At 39.3% G+C, this 17,023-nt stretch overlaps 1 protein-coding gene across 1 annotated transcript; it reads left to right on the top strand.

The window, feature by feature from the left end:
- Positions 1–787: 787 nt before the first annotated feature.
- On the top strand, positions 788–16,693 carry si:dkey-96l17.6 (kinesin-like protein KIN-14E). Its single transcript, XM_043705010.1, is given in 7 exon segments — positions 788–837; positions 2,334–2,514; positions 5,094–5,304; positions 8,418–8,578; positions 11,212–11,414; positions 14,117–14,195; positions 16,646–16,693. Coding segments are annotated over 7 exon segments (933 nt in total).
- The last annotated feature ends 330 nt before the right edge of the window (positions 16,694–17,023 follow it).

Genomic DNA, 17,023 nt, shown 5'->3' with positions numbered 1-17,023 from the left:
CTAATGTTATGTGCCACTGTCTGTTGGTGGTGACTACCTATAACATTCCCTCCCACAGCATTCTGTACTCAGCTATTCATGGACCCTAGCACTGTCTGGTCTCCACCTCCCATCAACGGACAGCCCTGAGTAATAACTGACAAGAACCGTGTCCACTCTGCTTCCAGGTCCCAATTGATGATTCACTATTCTCCTGACTGCTTGCACTGGACCTGCATAGCTGAATATGGCCCACTTCCTACTCTGCAGTGAGGCGGGACCCTTCACCATGACTGTCCTTAGTGGATGACTGACCCTGGAATGTGGGCAGACACTCACACTGAGTAACCAGACCAGGACCCCCGCCTGACAACAGCTCCCTTGACTTGACTGAGGCCAACTCCCCACAGACAATTGAACATGGCTATTTGGTTGCAGCACAGGCAGTGTTTAGCACACAGGTGCATGATGTAGGTGTGCGATTGGTATAGCACAGTGTAACACACACTGGACTGATTACAGTTAACATGCAGTCTGGCTCAGTGTCTGTGCTAAACAGCAATTCAGACTCTGGCTAATAAACCAACATACTAAAAAGCAATGCAGGACAAGGCTTTGAGAATCCAACTAGATGCTAGGTGAATCCTAAGAGAACAAGCTAGCAGCCCTCAGGTGCAACCCAGTCCAGTCTAGCAGCTGGGCGTCTGCTCTTGTGTGCAATGTGTCGTTGCTGAAGCATTTCAATGGGTGCTCCCATTGCAGCATTAAAACATAGCATTTTAGGCAAGTGCGTTGGAGATGTACTATGATGGGACAAAGACAGTGGAATGTTATAGACACCACTGCTGTGAACAACAGGTATGTGCAACTGCTACCTGGAAGCGTACCCATAAACATTAGTGCTAGGTGTCCAAGATAATTGTCCAGAGGTGCAAGTAGCAAGCTGGAATTACTAGGTTCCCGCTTGGATTTTCACGTCAGGACGTCTTGGCTTCCAGTTTCTAACCATTCTGTGATACAATAGGAGGGTGTTATTAATAAGGAGAGGTTTGCAGTTAATGAGAATGTTAACCCCCATTATAATCGCCATTAGTGGATCTCTCACCACACCCTAGTGAGAATCTCATCCTGATGTCTGGACCTCTTTGGGAAAATGTAACTGATTGCCCTGATGTCACGAAAGACTTCACTGGATTTCTCAAACAATTCTCCTAAATTTTGCTCTGTAGCTCATGTCTCTCAAGGCACTATCAGGTTCCACGTTCAGGTTTCAGTCACATGACTGGGGTTCCTGGATGAGTCACTGTATGAAAGGATTGCCTTTGCATCTGGTCAAAGCCTTTGTGTGCTATAGAAGATACCTATGGGGGCTATTATCGATATTGCAGAGAGTTTCAATGGTTACCTCTCAAAACAAACCTGGCTGGGGAGATGCAATATCTGTGGCTTCTTCATGGAGTTTGATTAGAATGCCTATACAACGCAGGGGGATGTGCCATTCCTTGTATTATTCTAGCAAGTCTGCCCGTGAGCATGGTCTCACTCTTGTCGCTGATACAATAGATGTTTAGGTACTTTCTAATCAACCTGTTCAGAGATGTTATTTCTGAAGACATTGGGACTTAAACCTGGGCCTGCAGATTCAGAGGCAGGGATATTACCCTGGCTTAATTTGGGATGTTTGTGTGAAACTGGAGAAGGCCTTCCACCTCACACCTTATTAAATAGGTCCCCTGGCTTCTAACTGTTTTGCAGGGAAGTGGGAGGGGACATTAAATTCAATCCCTAAACTCTCTTTCTCTTGCCACAGATGCTGCCAGAGTTACTGTGTATTTCCAGCATCTTTTCTTTCATTTCAAAGTTTACCCATCTGTCATGTTTTGTTGTTATTTATTTTTTCTGTGTGACCATTGCTTAAGATATTAAGTATTTCAAGAGAAGGTCAAATTCAATAAAGATTATTTGCAACCAAGTTATCACCAAGTTCAAGAAACGTATAACATGTCATCACACCTTGGTGTCTCAATAGTATCGCTGATGGAATTTGGAACAAGTTGGAAGACTTTTGTCATAGTCCATTTCTTAAAAAGTCCTATATTTCATTCACCATTTCACTTTAAAAGACTGATCAATTGACCCTATCTGTGCTGTTGCTGATTTTGTTTGATGCATATACATGGAAACGTTAAATGTTCTCTTCGGGGCATAATAGGAAGTCAGTGCATAAAAATCATCTATACGTGAACCAATGTTTTGTGTATGTATTGTATTAATGTAGGACTGTCCTATACTATTGGAAGGTAATTATTCTGGTTAACCGTTGAATCAGTAATTAATGCATTGTGCACCTACAGGCTAATTGAGTCAGCTGTCGATGGCTACAATGTGTGCATCTTTGCTTATGGTCAGACAGGCTCTGGGAAAACATTCACAATGATTGGAGAGAAGGAACCAGCAAATCTAGGAATAATACCCAGAGCATTCAAGAGAATATTTCAAATTATACATGAAAACCAAGCAAACTTTACATTTAAGGTGAGATGGTAAAACAATATAATTTTTTTTTAAAACTTACTCATAAACCTTGAATGTTTTAGTACTTGTCTCTAATTTCAAATATTCTGTGTAACAAATTCTGTATGTCTGAGGTTCTGATGTATGGTATTGAAAGCATGAAGATATCTTTGGAGTGAATGACAACTCTCGGATCATCTGATTCACAGCCCCTTAAAGTTGAAATAAAAACAGGAAGCACTGGGAATACTCTGCAGGTTTGGTGGCATCTGTGTCGAGAGAAACAAAGAATAAGATTTCTTCAGAGCACGTGCACTTAACTCTGCTTCTCTCACCACAGAGTCTGCCGAACGTGCTGGGAATTTCCAGTTTCTTGCTGTAACTTACATTTATTTTAGTGTCTAATTCATTGCCAATTCTCTTCCAGTTCAACTGTCCAACTGGAATTCTTTTACACTGTTTTATCTTGTTCACCTTCATTGCTTTCAACTTGGTTTCTTTCACCATAGATCCTCCCAGACCTTCTGATTATTTCCAGCACTTACAGGTTTTATTTCAGATTTCCAGTATCTGCAGTATTTTTGCTTTTACTTTACCTTAGGGCTCAATCCTTATTGCCAGCTCAATGGTTGCTGCAATACAAGCCTTCCATTCCACTTCTCACCAAAGAAACAAATCAAATAAAAAGGAGATAACATGAAGGGCCTGCATTTGCAGTGACCATTGACATATTGAGTATTGACACCTTATTTTGAAGTGCAGTACAGCAAAAAAAATGGAAGTTGTGCAAAAGTTCCATTAAAATTTTTGAAAGTGCATTGTTAAAGGCAAAACCTGGAAAGGGAAAAATATTCTAACATAGAGAAAACAACATATCTGCTTCATGAATGATTACTAAGTAGATCTCACTGTCTGTCACACTAATGTTTTTACAAACGCATGGAGCCACACAAACCCGACTTCTTTAGCAGAATTGATTAAGTGCTAGTTGTTTTCTATGAAAGCCTCTTGAACTGCTGAGTGTTCCCAGGATTTTCTGTTTCTGTTGCAGTTTTCCAACATCTACAGTTTTGTTTCTTTCCTTCACCAAGAAGAAATGGATGCATATTAAACTAAAAGAAACCCCAAGCTCCTGGAGTTTAATGTCCACCATAAGACACTGATTCAAATAGCCTGAGGAGCTAGGAGAGAAAGTAGTACACAAAATAATTGGATGTGATTCATTTCAGAGCATTTAGTCTATTTCTTCAGTAAACCCTATTATTATGGGATGATTTTTGGATTTTCCCAACAAAGGGCTGGATCATACCAGAAAACTGTCAGTTTCAGGGTGTTTCATGGAGGGTTTCTCTCTGTAAACTCTAGCAAGTTATCTTATTCAATTCTTCACAGTTTACCTCATTCCACTACAGTGCCCACTAGCATTCAGTCCCAACAGTGGAAGTATTTGGCATTGTCAATACCTCAGGATTCCTGAAACCATGCTTACAGTCCAGCCATGTTCAGATCAAGCACTGCCAGCCAGGAGCTGCCCTTCAGTGTGTGCATAGTGCTTCAGCTACAAAAATGATGCTGCCATAGTGCCATAGCATGTAAAAAAACCTGTCTAAGGGTGTGCTACCGCCCCCCGCCTCCTCAATATCTGAGGTAGTGAAATGCTTAGCTTATTAGGGACAGCATGTCTTTTGATAAACAACAAGTTTCCAGTCAATGAGTGATTAATGCACCCAGCTCTCAATTGCTGGAACCTGATGTCAATTATGTCCTGACTGGCTTGTTGTGCCTGATGTTGCACAGCTCTATCCTACTGAAAATGATGTACCTCCAGCTCAAAGTCCTCATCTTCCTCTTTGGAAGACTGAAGTCATTCTTCCAGCAATTCTGTGTCCAGCACACCATCTCTTTGCCTGCTCCAGCTGTGTAGAACATAGAATGCAAGGACAATACAGTAGACTGTGTTTGGAGTGAACTGTTAGACCCCTGTCCATGGAACTTAGTTGTGAGGTTGGGACTGCTGGACTGCTGTCCAAGATGGAAGTCCGGTGGAGCAAGTGGTGCCAAGGAGTTGCCATGGACCCACTGTGACTTTCATGTTGAGAATTGTCACAATCAAGTTTTTCTCTAGCACATGGGAGAATAGGTAACTGAATGAGGAGAGATTAGGCACTCACGTAAGTTCATGCAAATAGGCCACTTGATGCTCATTAGCAAGATTCTTGATTCCCCATTCAAAACCTACTTTCAGAGTCGGACATTTTCTATCAGTGAATGCTCTTTTTGCCAATCTTGTAACATTCTCCGTTCTGACTTATGATTGCCTGTTTCATTCAGGGGCTGAGAAAATTCAGCCTGTAGTGCCAGATGTAGAGCTTGGTTCTTCTGGTGGGTGTATCGTTGATTATAGTAACATTAAATTAGTTCATTTAATATGTACGTCTGTTATTTCCCACTCATAGTACAAGAACGTCCTACCTGATTGCCAGGCCTGGGGTCTTCCATATTGTTTCAATAGCGATTCTGTTTTAAATGGAAGGTACATTCGTCTCAGTCCATTATTTTGGCATTTTGTTGACTGGCTTCTGTATCATTGTTTAACTTAGGTCTTGACTTACATGTTGGAGTTACATAATGATCAACTTTTGGACCTTTTCATCAACCCTTGTGAAGGTTCCACTACAAAGCTTGAAGTAAGGAGGGATAGAAAAGGATTTGTATACATCCAAGGAGCAGAAATAAAGGAGGTCACCAGTGCAGAAATGCTCTATGCATTGTTTGAGCAGGGTTGTACAAATCGCCACACAGCAGCCACAAGTAAGATGGGACATGTCACAGAAAACCATCTATTTATCAAATAAGGCCAAAGTTTGTGTAACTGTTAGTTTAATGCATCATATGATTTTAATGGAGGGGATTGCAAGTGTCTTGTTTATTTCATCATATTATCTAAGGTTGACACCTATTTGGTAATTATGCATTGTACTTGTATTGAAGAAGGGGAGATGGGTGAGTTATATGTTCATTAAAAATCTATCAGACATATAAAGCATGCATTAAATTAAATATGCCACATGGTTGTATGTGCATTAAAAGATCCTGAATAGTTAGAAGTGTATCCTCATCCCATCTTTTTTCTCAATATCTTGGACATTCACCTTTTTATTGTGATTCTTTCTTCTACATCCAAAAAAAAAGCATACAAATCTAAGTGCAGAGTTCTAATCTCTTAACCTTACCTTCTGTTATTACAAAGATCTTTTTTTTAAACAGAAAAATAATTTCATTCTTAGGTCCAGGAAATGGATTTGCAGAATTAGTTTCTAGAATTCCCGAATGCAAAACTACTTGCCAGCAGCTAATGAGTTTTTCTTTGTTGATGATTCCTATTTAAATATCTCAGACTGATAGACAAAATGCATACATGTCATTTAGGTCATAACGTACTTGTGTAGATAACCAAGATGCCCTCTAGCACTCTCCTGATCAGTTCTAAGAGCTTTGCAGGAATTTAACATAAATCCAGATAGATCTACAAACAGATCCATTTCCAAAAATATTTTTTAAAAGTACTGGCAAAGCTAGGGAATGTATCGGGGTCAAGTTCATCCAGCATGGCATGAGAAAAAACATATTGTCAGGTTGTTTCACAGTCTTTCTCATTTTTCTTTTCAGGATCTGAATTAGAGTGAAAAATCAGGGAATTATTTGAAGGAAAACAGTGGGAATATGCTTGGTAGGACGGTAGTCTGATAGAAAGACGTCTGTGCCAGACCATCAACATTTTACAATTGATATCAATAACTTAGATTAGAGGAGTGAAAGTATGTTAACTAAACTTCCAGATGATCTAAAAATAGCTAAGAATGAAAGTTGTGCAAAGGACACAAGGAAGTTGCAGACCATAATATACATTGGGTAAAAATCTGACTGATGATAATGTGGAAAAATGTGAATTTGTTCACACTGGCAGGGAGAATAATAAAGCATGGTAGCCATACTGTGTTAAAGCAGAGCATTTGGCCCACTGATCCTCTGAAGAGCATTTCACCCTGTCCCCGTATCCCAACATTTCCCATGTCTAATCCACATCCCTGGACATTATGGGCAATATAGTATGGCCAGTCTACCTAATCTGCAAATCTTTGTTTGTGGAAACAAACTGGAGCACCCAAAAGAAAACAATACAGACTCAGGGAGAATGTTCAAATTCCACACGGGCAGTCATCTGAGAGTGAAATTGAACCTGGGTCCCTGGTGCTATAAGACATCAGTTCTAACCACAGAGTCACCATGCCACCCTATTAAATAGAAAGTGACTGCAGAATTCCAAAGTGGGATCTAGGTTTTCTAGTACATGAATCAGAAGATGTTAGCATACAGGTACAGTATGTAATCAAGAAAGCTAATGGAATGCTATCCTTTACTATGAAAGGAATTGAAACTAAAAGTTTGATTTAGTGAGACATGACATTGGTGAGACCAAACGTAGAATAATGCATGCAGCTTTGCTCTTCTTATTTAAAAGATGTTGATGCTACTGAGATATTTTGGAGGAAGCTTGCTAGACTTAAACCTGGGAAGAGTGTGTTCTCTTATGTTGATAGGTTGGGTAGACTGGATACATGTCCACTAGAATTTAGAAAAGTTACTTAACTGAATAGATAAGACGCCTGAACATTCTTGACAAGGTGGATGTAGAGGTGATGTTTCCCCTTGTGAGTGAGTCCAGAAGTAGGAGCACAGTTAAAAAATGAGGGGCTTCTCCTTTAGGACAGAAATAAAGGGAAAACAATTATGAGCGTTGTACAACTTTCAAACTCTCTGCCTCAGAAGGCAGTAGAGGTAATTTCTTTGGACATTGTTAAGGTGGAAATGGACAGATTCTTGTTAGGCAACAGAATCAAAGGTTATCAAGGAGCATGTGTGAATGTTGAATTTGAAACATAAACATGAATTTGCTGAAAGGCAGATCAGGCTTGAGGGGCTGAAAGGCCGATTCCTGCTCCTCATTTGTGCATTCCTGTGTACAAAGTTTTGGGTGGCATGAAGGCTCAGTGGTTAGCACTGCTGCCTCACAGCACCAGGGACCCAGGTTTGATTCCCGCCTTGGGCATCTGTCTGTGTGGAGTTTGCGCATTCACCCCATGTCTGAGTGAGTTCCCTCTGGGTGCTCTGGTTTCCTTCCACACTCCAAAGATGTGCAGGTCAGGTGAATTGGTCATGCTGAATTACCCATAATGTTAGATGCACTAGTCAGGGGTAAATATAGGGTAGAGGAAGGGGTCTGGGTAGGTTACTCTTCAGAGGGTTGGTGTGCACTTGTTGTGCTGAAGGGCCTGTTTCCATACTGTAGGGAATGTTCTAACTTCAAAATATGCAACAGTGGAAATAGTTGTTAGATTACTGGAACCCAAACTGAGTTATTTAACCAATAGTTAGTAACAGGTGATCAAAACCTAAATAGTACTGTCTTAGTGCTTTGTTGCTGGAGTTTACCCTCACCTTTGCTCTGCTCCAAATTCTAGGGCGAGGGCCATTTAAAAAATAACATAGGTACTTACTCACTCCAATACCAGTGCCATTTAGGCTCCAGCTCATGGACTCAGGAAGATTTTAACATGACTTCCTCTCAGAGGCAGAATGTTTCTGACAATCCTGTCTCTTGATGTTAGTACAGAGAAAATACCAGGATAAGAAGCCCTATCGCTATTTGCCTCAGAGTCAGAATGGAACAGAAACTTAGCATAAATGGGTCTTGACCCAAATCAGGGGGCTACTCCCCTCTCACTTTACTAATTCTCATTTTTTATGTGGTATAAATTGATTTTCCTAGATATAACAAGTAATCCCAAAATGTGTAATGCCAACTTTGTAGTCACATGCAGCCTGTTGTATGTCAGTTCATTCATTTTCTCATTTTTTTCCAGAAACGAACAATGAAAATTCACGATCCCATCTGATTGTTGGAGTGACAATAAAAAGTACCAGTCTCAGTGATGGAGCTGTAACTTATGGAAAGCTCAGTATGATTGATTTAGCAGGAAGTGAGAGAGCATTCAAAACAGGAGCAACAGATGATCAGCTGAAGGTCATTCTCTTCCACATTTTCATTAGTTTTCTCTCTTTCAAATCGCTACTTGTTATTTATGATAGCAAGGTATCTAACTGACTGATCCTTCCAAAACATTATTGAGTCACTAGAAAATTGAGAATTGAAAATGGTTTGTCCTTCCTTTTAAATATCATTTTGTTGTACTAAATTTATTGTTACTGAATAGATAGTATACTGGTCTATTGAACTTCTTACTCTGTTTCTCTGCTCAGTCTGCCATGGATCCATCACATATGATGATAAGTTTCATGCTGTCGTAAACTATTCAGATTCTCTCATAGACATGCCTGTCCTTCTATGCCTTGAATTTCTATGATTTCCAACTTTGTGCCAACAATGGAAATATATGTTAGGAATTGAGGAATGGACTTTGTCACATTTGTCATTAATTTAAATAGTGCATGGGGAGGTACCTGACTTTTCAATGTGACAATCACTCATTAACTGCACAATTAGAAAACCACAACTTACAGATATAGTGTACCTCCCACAGTATTGCACAGACTGAACATTTTAATTGTGGGTAGTTCTGTCATGTCAACTTAGTTAAGCCCACAGCATTGTCACGTCTAAATCAAAAGGTCATGGAATTAAACCCTGTCCATATCCCTCTGCAAATTCATAAGCTAATCTTTACTGAAGAGGAAGTGTTGCATCGTTCAAGATGTCATTCTCTGGATAAGGCATTAAACTATAGTTTCACTCAGGGATTGAATATTTTGTGACACAATTTGAAGAAGAGCAGGGAATTTTCTAAGTCTGCCAGCCAAATTTTCTTTCTCAGTCACCACCAAGACATTAACTCTTCTCACATTGCTATTTAATCGGGTATTTGCTGTGCACAATAATCATCATTTCAAAGGAAGAAAACATTTTTTTACATTACCACTGATATAATAAGATGCCATATATTAGCAAATGCTTATTTGGTGTACACCTGGGAGTTCTGCTGCTTAAGGTAAACCTAATCGATGGTACTTGCTGACAGCTGTTAGCTGACAGCAAAATAAAATGATTTTAAAAAAGATTGGTTGGCATTAAAACAAAACAGGCATAATTTTTCCAAGAGTTCCTACATTAAGAACAGTGTAATGGATAAGGTCTTGCAAATCTCATTGACTTCTGTGATTGTAAACTGGGGTAATGTTGCTATTGCTGATTGATCTTTTGTTTATGGATGACATCACCTAAGAGTCACAAATTTCTCCAATGGATTTTCATGTGACTGAACGGGCTGACTCCCCGCAGATCTTTGAGCACTTGAGATGTGATAAGGAGGATGGAGTTTAGGACTTGTTTCTTCTTCTTTCCTTTTCCACTTCTGCTGCTGCTAACACTGAGGCATTTGGACTCAAAGCTTGATGGGTGAATTGTCAACAGTTTGAATGATTGCTAACAAGCTCCTCCTACTCATTAATGTAAATACCACATCTCAACTATAAACTTAGTTTGTGTTGCCATGAGGCTTGTCACTTGAAGCTCTAGTCTACAGATTGTAGATTTGGCTGTCCTGCTGATCACCTAGTACTATGTCTATGATACATGGCCCATAGCTTCTTCTTACTGAAGGGTGTCTACCTACTGCCCCTGGTAGGCATTTGGGTTACACCTTGTACTTAATATGGTTTTCTGTCAGTACATCACTCACCTGTACAGACTATTCCATCCTTGCTTCATGGCATCTTGTGGACATCACTGACAGATTTACACAAATCTCCAACTCATTATATCCTTTTGCAATACTGCATTCCCTCTGCAGTGTATAGAATCATAGATACCAATTTTTTGGATTTCCACCTTATTCTGTGCTTGAGCACCAAATTTGCTGCCAATTTCATCGCAACAATAATGTTGACAATACACCGTCATTATTAGTGCAAGAACTGGCCTGCTAATAAACAAGAACCTGCAATTTTTTGAATGAGCACAACCCAACAGAAGTGACAGACATTGTATCGATTTCATCTCAGCCGAAGGTGCCAATCCTACTAGCTGTGGGTTTTTTCTTTGAGTCTTAAACTTGAAAGTATCAACTCACTTAATCTTTAGTATTGCACATCAGGTACAGCAGGTTTAAGAATCTGCACTTCGTTGGTGAGTTTTTCCATTTTTAGTAGAACTTTGAGTTTACTGTGAAAATGTTAAAACAAAACAAATACAGAGCAGACCACAATGAGAATACATTTATATAAAGTGGTCAAAAATTGTAATTAAGGGACTGCAGGATAAATTATTTCCTTCCCATACTTAAAATCTGGATGTAATATTGAGGAACACCTGACCCAAATATGTGTTGAGGTGGTGATTTATTCTGATGAAAGGTTGGATGGATGAATGTGAAAGACAGAGGAGAGTTAGACAGATTGTATAATTACACCATTAACTCTCTTGCATCCAAGGTTTCACTACTGTCTAAGCTACATAATTGGTTTGTGACCAGATCATATGTCTCTTTGTGGTATGCGGAGGAAACACTATCTGCAACAAAATTAAAAATTGAAACACTACTAATGAAAAGAAAATGATTTTTAAAAAATAATTTTTCAATAGCATGCAGAAATCATTAATTAAAAGTTTACCTGTGTACTTTTATCTTCTGAGGATCACAGGAAGCTAATTCCATCAACGAGTCTCTGAGATCATTGGGCGATGTCATCTCTGCTCTCTCAGGGGAACAATCCTTCATTCCATACCACAGTAACAAACTCACATTGCTGATGCAGGACTCATTGGGTGGGAATTCAAAGACACTCATGTTTGTGAACATTTCCCCAGCAGATTACAATGCTGAGGAAAGCATCAGCTCATTGACGTGAGTATTCAACTTCAAACAAAAGAGTAGAGTAAAGCAGAAGAAGTGTGTTGTTGTGGTTTGACACACTGGCAAACAAAAAGCTATCCACCATTCCAAACTGATGCTTAGGATTCTATAATATTTTTTATAGACTAAGAGGAATGGTAATATCATATTTCACACCAAGGGGTAAGCTGTTCTGGCCCCAAAACAAGGATCAAAATTCTGGCCTGTGTGATAGTTTAGAGATATCTGCCTAATCTATACAAAACTATGATCACATATACTTTGGGAACTAACAAATTTAGTAATGTTTGTTTTAAGTGATACCTTTGAAACCTGATTTTTCATATATGTAAACAGGCATGCAGATAATAAGCAGAGTGACTACTGCTATTTGATTGTTTGACTCATTAAATTGAGTGAACTGACCGAATTTCACATTGGCCCTGTAATGGTGGTGCGTTGCAAATAGTGCCACGGACAATGAAAGCCATAAAATGTTGGCACTGGTGAACACTTCCACTTCTCTGGCCACACAATTCCCCAAGAAAGGTCCCAAATTAAGGAAGTAATAGCAGAACATTTGGAAAGCTGTAAACTAATCAAGCAGAACCAGCATGGCTTCATGAAAGGGAAATCCTGTCTGACTAATTTATGAGTTTTTTTGAAGAAGTCTCAACCAGAGTGGATAGATGGGAACCAGTAAATGCATTGTTTTTGGACTTCCAGAAAGTGTTCAACAAGTACAATGTATATTAATCACCTGCAGGAAGTGAGCCAAATTTGCAAATGGCACAAAAATAGGTGGAAAGAAAGTTGCAAGAGGACTACAAACTGTTTGCAGAGAGATATTTATAAATTAAGTACGTTTGCAAAAAGTTGGCATTTTGACTATAATTTAGGAAAGTGAAAGGTTGTTAACTTTGGGAGGGAGAACCGAGCTTAAAAATGTGTTGCTGGAAAAGTGCAGCAGGTCAGGCAGCATCAAAGGAACAGGAGAATCGACGTTTTGGGCATATTTTTAAGCTCTGATCTCCAGCATCTACAGTCCTCACTTTCTCCAAGGGAGAACCGAGTCTTATTTAAATGGAGAAGAACTGTAGAAAGCTGTAATACAAAGGGACTTGGGCATATTTGTGCATGAAGGCTCACACACAAGTGCAGCAGATAATCAGGAAAGCTAATGGAAGGTTGGCTGTTATTTCAAAGGGTTGGAGTACGAGTAGGGAACTCTTACTGCAACTCTGGTTGCATGATCTCTGGTATAGAGGGATTATCTTATGAGCAAAAGTTAAATATCTAAATTTAGAAAAATGAGAGGTGATCTCATTGAAAAATGTAGGATCTCTAAAGGACTTGACACGATAAATGTTGAGAGGACGGTTCCACTCAATGGAGAGTCTAGGACCAGAGGGCATAGTCTCAGAATAAAGAGACTCCAGTTTAAGACTGGGACAAGAGGAATCTCTTTTCTCAAAGGGTTGTCAGTCTTGGGAACTCCTTGTCACAATCGAACCATGGAGGCAGAGTTGTCATCTTAATTTAATGCTGATATAGTTTGATTCTGGATCAGCACTGAAACCAAGGGTTATGGGAAATGCAGGAAAGTAGATGGGAGGAATGTTTGATCAGCTATGATTGTACTGAATGGCGGGAGCAGGCTGAAGGGCCAACAGCCTATTCCTGTTCCTATTTCTTATGGTCTTATTGACTATGCTGAGTAATTGATAACATTAAGAGTGGAAGATTGTATGAGTAAATTCACTCAAGCCATAGCAGGATAGGCAGAATGAATCTCACACAACCAAAACCTTCAACTAAAAATGGCAAAATTAGAATCTCAGCTCATTCTTGAGACAACAACAGAGATTCCTGGCACACAATGCTAACAACATCTGGGCCTATCTATACTTATGCAATTGATTCCTGGTGGCCATCATTAACGGTATTGTGCATTTGGAACACACACTCTGTTTTAACTAAAAGTTGCAGTCACCATTATCAATGAGATGAGGTCAGGAAAACTTTACAAAGACTATCAGTGCACCACCTCCTGTACCACCACAGGATGGCGAGAGATGTAACAACCTGGATTATATATTTGCCATGCATTTAGTCCTGTTTTAGAATGAACAGATGGCACTAACTTAAATTGTTGTTCAAACCTGTGAACAGATTTCCTAATTATTTTAAGCAGAGCAAGCAAATTGTATCATTCTGTATGTCCTTATTCACTATTTATTATTATTCTAATGTGTTCAATAATCTGTAGGTGAGTTGGATATTACCAGTAAACATTGTTAACTACTATAAAATGTTTCATTTTATTATAGTATTTAATTGACATGCGGATGTGACTGCAAATAAATATTTTCATGATTTATTTTTAAACATGAGAACTTTTTCTGCTTTTCTGAAGTACTGATTTAACTTACTAATTCTTAACATGTAGTTGTTAATTTGATGTGCAAATCCAGCAGTTTTTCTACATTACTAACTGTCCATTAAAAGGTGATGGGGATCTTGAATCACTATAGTTCATTTTGGCCATTTTGATACAATCGAAGAGCTTGCTGGGCCATTTCAAGGCAGGTTATGAATCAATTATGCTGGCACAGAACTTAAGTCACAGAGTGGTCAAACTGGGTAAGAAAAGCAAATATTCTTCCATAAAATGCTGAAATTTAAATAATATTTCTATTTTGCTTTTGAAACAGTTATGCATCTCGTGTTAAATTGATAACAAACAATGCACAGAAGAATTCTGAGATCTAAGAGGTAGCTCAACTCAAGCAGGTAAGAAAGAAAGTCAGCCATTTTAAACACACAAAAGCAGGTAAGTGCAAGACAAAAAGCTTCAACAGCATGTCTCTTTTCTCAGCAATTCTCAAGTTCAGTGCTTCATCAAGTGAGGGATAATATGACCATGTTGAGGAGGAGGGTGTTCTGATGGATGTAGCAGATGAGTGGCACAGTAGTCGGTATTGTTGCCTCATAGCGCAAGGGACCCGAGTTCAATACTAGCCTCAGGCAACTGTCTGTGTGGAGTTTGTACATTCTCCTTGTGTCTGTGTGGGTTTCTTCTGGATGCTCTGAGTTCCTCCCACAGTCCAAAGATATGCAGGTTAGATGGATTGGCCATGCTAAATTGCCCAAAGTGTTCAGGAATGTGTAGGCTAGGTGAATTAGCTGTGGGGATAGGGTAGAGGCATGAATTTGGTTGGATGCTTTTCGGAGGGTGGGTGCAGACTCAATGGGCCGAAAAGCATCTATCTGCACGGTAGGGATTCTATGATTCTATAAAGGAGGTACCACCCTTGGCTAATCACTGGCCTCTGGTGTAAACAGTGAGACCTTCCAGTCGAGGAATTTAACATCAGCTTCCCTTGCCGTATATAGAAACCCACAAGAGTCAGGAGAAGGTATGTCACTGGTCATTAATTAGCCACTTCAGGGCTTTAGTTGACCCACAAGTGGGTGAGCATCCCAATGCCTTTGGTAAAATTGTGGCAGCAGTGTGGTGTGGCATCAGGAATGGGGCCAATGGGGTGCTCAATTCTACAAATGCCCAGCACTTGCTAATTCTGTCCACAGGACTATAAAATTCACAGAATAACAAACCTCAAACTTAGTACCTGGATTATTTTTTGTACAACACTCTAGTGAGTACAAGACTAGTAAGATGAAACTGGTTCATGCATGGCCAGAGGAGTTGGGCAGGAGGTAGGACAACAGATTTCAGGGGGTATTAGGATCAGTTCTGAACCTGTAGGAATCTGCCAAAGGTAGATGTGTTGCACCTCCATGGAGCTCAGTCCAATGTTATGGATGTGTGTTATCTAGTACTGGGGAGAATTATAAACTGATTTGACAGAGGATTCAGCACCAGGGTGTAACATCAAAAACTGCAGCATGCACTGCTGCCTGGAAATAGCAAATTAAACTCAATTCTGACATAGGAAAGATCAGTGATTGAAGCCAATTTGAAGCATTCTAAGATGGCTTTGAAGTGCATGTATATAAATGAGTTTTCTGTGCTACAGACACTATGATATAGCAACATTACCAGCAACCTAGTTCAAAGATGGAGAGGATTGGCAATTTAATGTTCTTGACTAAAACGCATTCAGGATAGATAGGAAAGGATTGGTGGTAGTATTATTCAACAAAGCTATTATAATAACAAGAGTGTAAAGATGATGATCAGTGACCAAAGCATAATGTATATTTGGATGGAATTAAAGAACAGTAGAGGAGCTATTGTGCTGGCAGGAGTAAATATAGACTGGGAAATAGTGGGAAATAGTGGGAAAAAGATACAAGAGCTGTGTAAAAAAACAATGAAATCTCACTGCTGGCATGTAAGTACAGGATGATGAAAATCCAGAATATTTCCTGCCATATGAATGTTGGTCCATATTCTGGCTACCAGGTGGGATTTCTAATTTGAAGCAAAACAAAAGAAGAACATTTGTTTGCAAGAGACTGGATGGCACAAGAATCCCTACAGTATGGAAACAGGCCCTTTGACCCAAAAAGTCCACACCAACTCTCCCAAGCCCATTCCCCTACATTTATCCCTGACTAATGTACCTAACCTCTACAAACACCATGGGCAATTTAGCATAGCCAATTCACCTAACCTACACAGGTTTGGATTGTGGGAGGAAATCGACGTAGACATAGGGAGAATGTGCAAACTCCATACAGACAGTCACCTGAGGCTGGAATCGAACCCAGGTGCCTGGTGCTGTGATGCAGCAGTGTTAATCACTGAGCCACCATGCCACCCCTGCAGTGGTGTCATTTATCAGTGAACCCAACTGAAAGATAATGTACACGATGTAAACTTCATATACATATAATGTTATAACCTGAAATAAGTTAACACAAGAAGCTTCTCGGAGATGAGTGACATGTAAGCTATTTGTTTGTAGCCTTTAGTTTATTTCATATCTCCTTCACCTCATAACCACCATCACCATTTCGACCCAACTCCTACTTTGAACAGGTGAATCTGGGAGAGTTGTTGAGTGTCCAAAATACAGTCACAAGCCAAGAATCCCGATACAGCAAGTATACTAAACTTCACCAAAGTAGAAAAAAATTGAAATTAGTTAGTGGATCTTTCAGAAGAGAGTTAGAATTAAATTTTACTGGTTCATCTCAAAATTGTTCTCAATATTTCAGCATATTTTGAAGTCACTTATTTTAAAAAATGAACACATTGTTCACTTTCTTTTTAGATTTTTGCAAAATTGAAACATGAAGAATGGCTGGAAGAAGTGTATTGAGTGGTGTTCCGGCTTTGACTTGAAACAACAAATTGATAAATTAAGCAAACATAATGAAATGTTTTGATTGCCATTATGAGAACAGCTTTTCACTCTATTGAAAGACAGATAAAATGTGCCTTTTGCAACATCCTTTGTCCCCTGGTTGTTTTTAGGTTTTATTTATTTACTGTTTTTTAAATTCACTGCCAATTTTTGCACTGCACCTCTCGTATTGTTTTTGAACTTCAATATCTGCAGACTGTCCTCTTACAAATACATGTTTTGAATGGTTTTCTCAGTTATTGGAGAAATTTCTGACACGCTAGGAATAAAGCCAGTATTTACAAT

This window comes from Chiloscyllium plagiosum, chromosome 2 (assembly GCF_004010195.1).
Source record: "Chiloscyllium plagiosum isolate BGI_BamShark_2017 chromosome 2, ASM401019v2, whole genome shotgun sequence".
Lineage (NCBI taxonomy): Eukaryota > Metazoa > Chordata > Chondrichthyes > Orectolobiformes > Hemiscylliidae > Chiloscyllium > Chiloscyllium plagiosum.
This window is presented reverse-complemented; position numbering and strand designations above follow the sequence as displayed.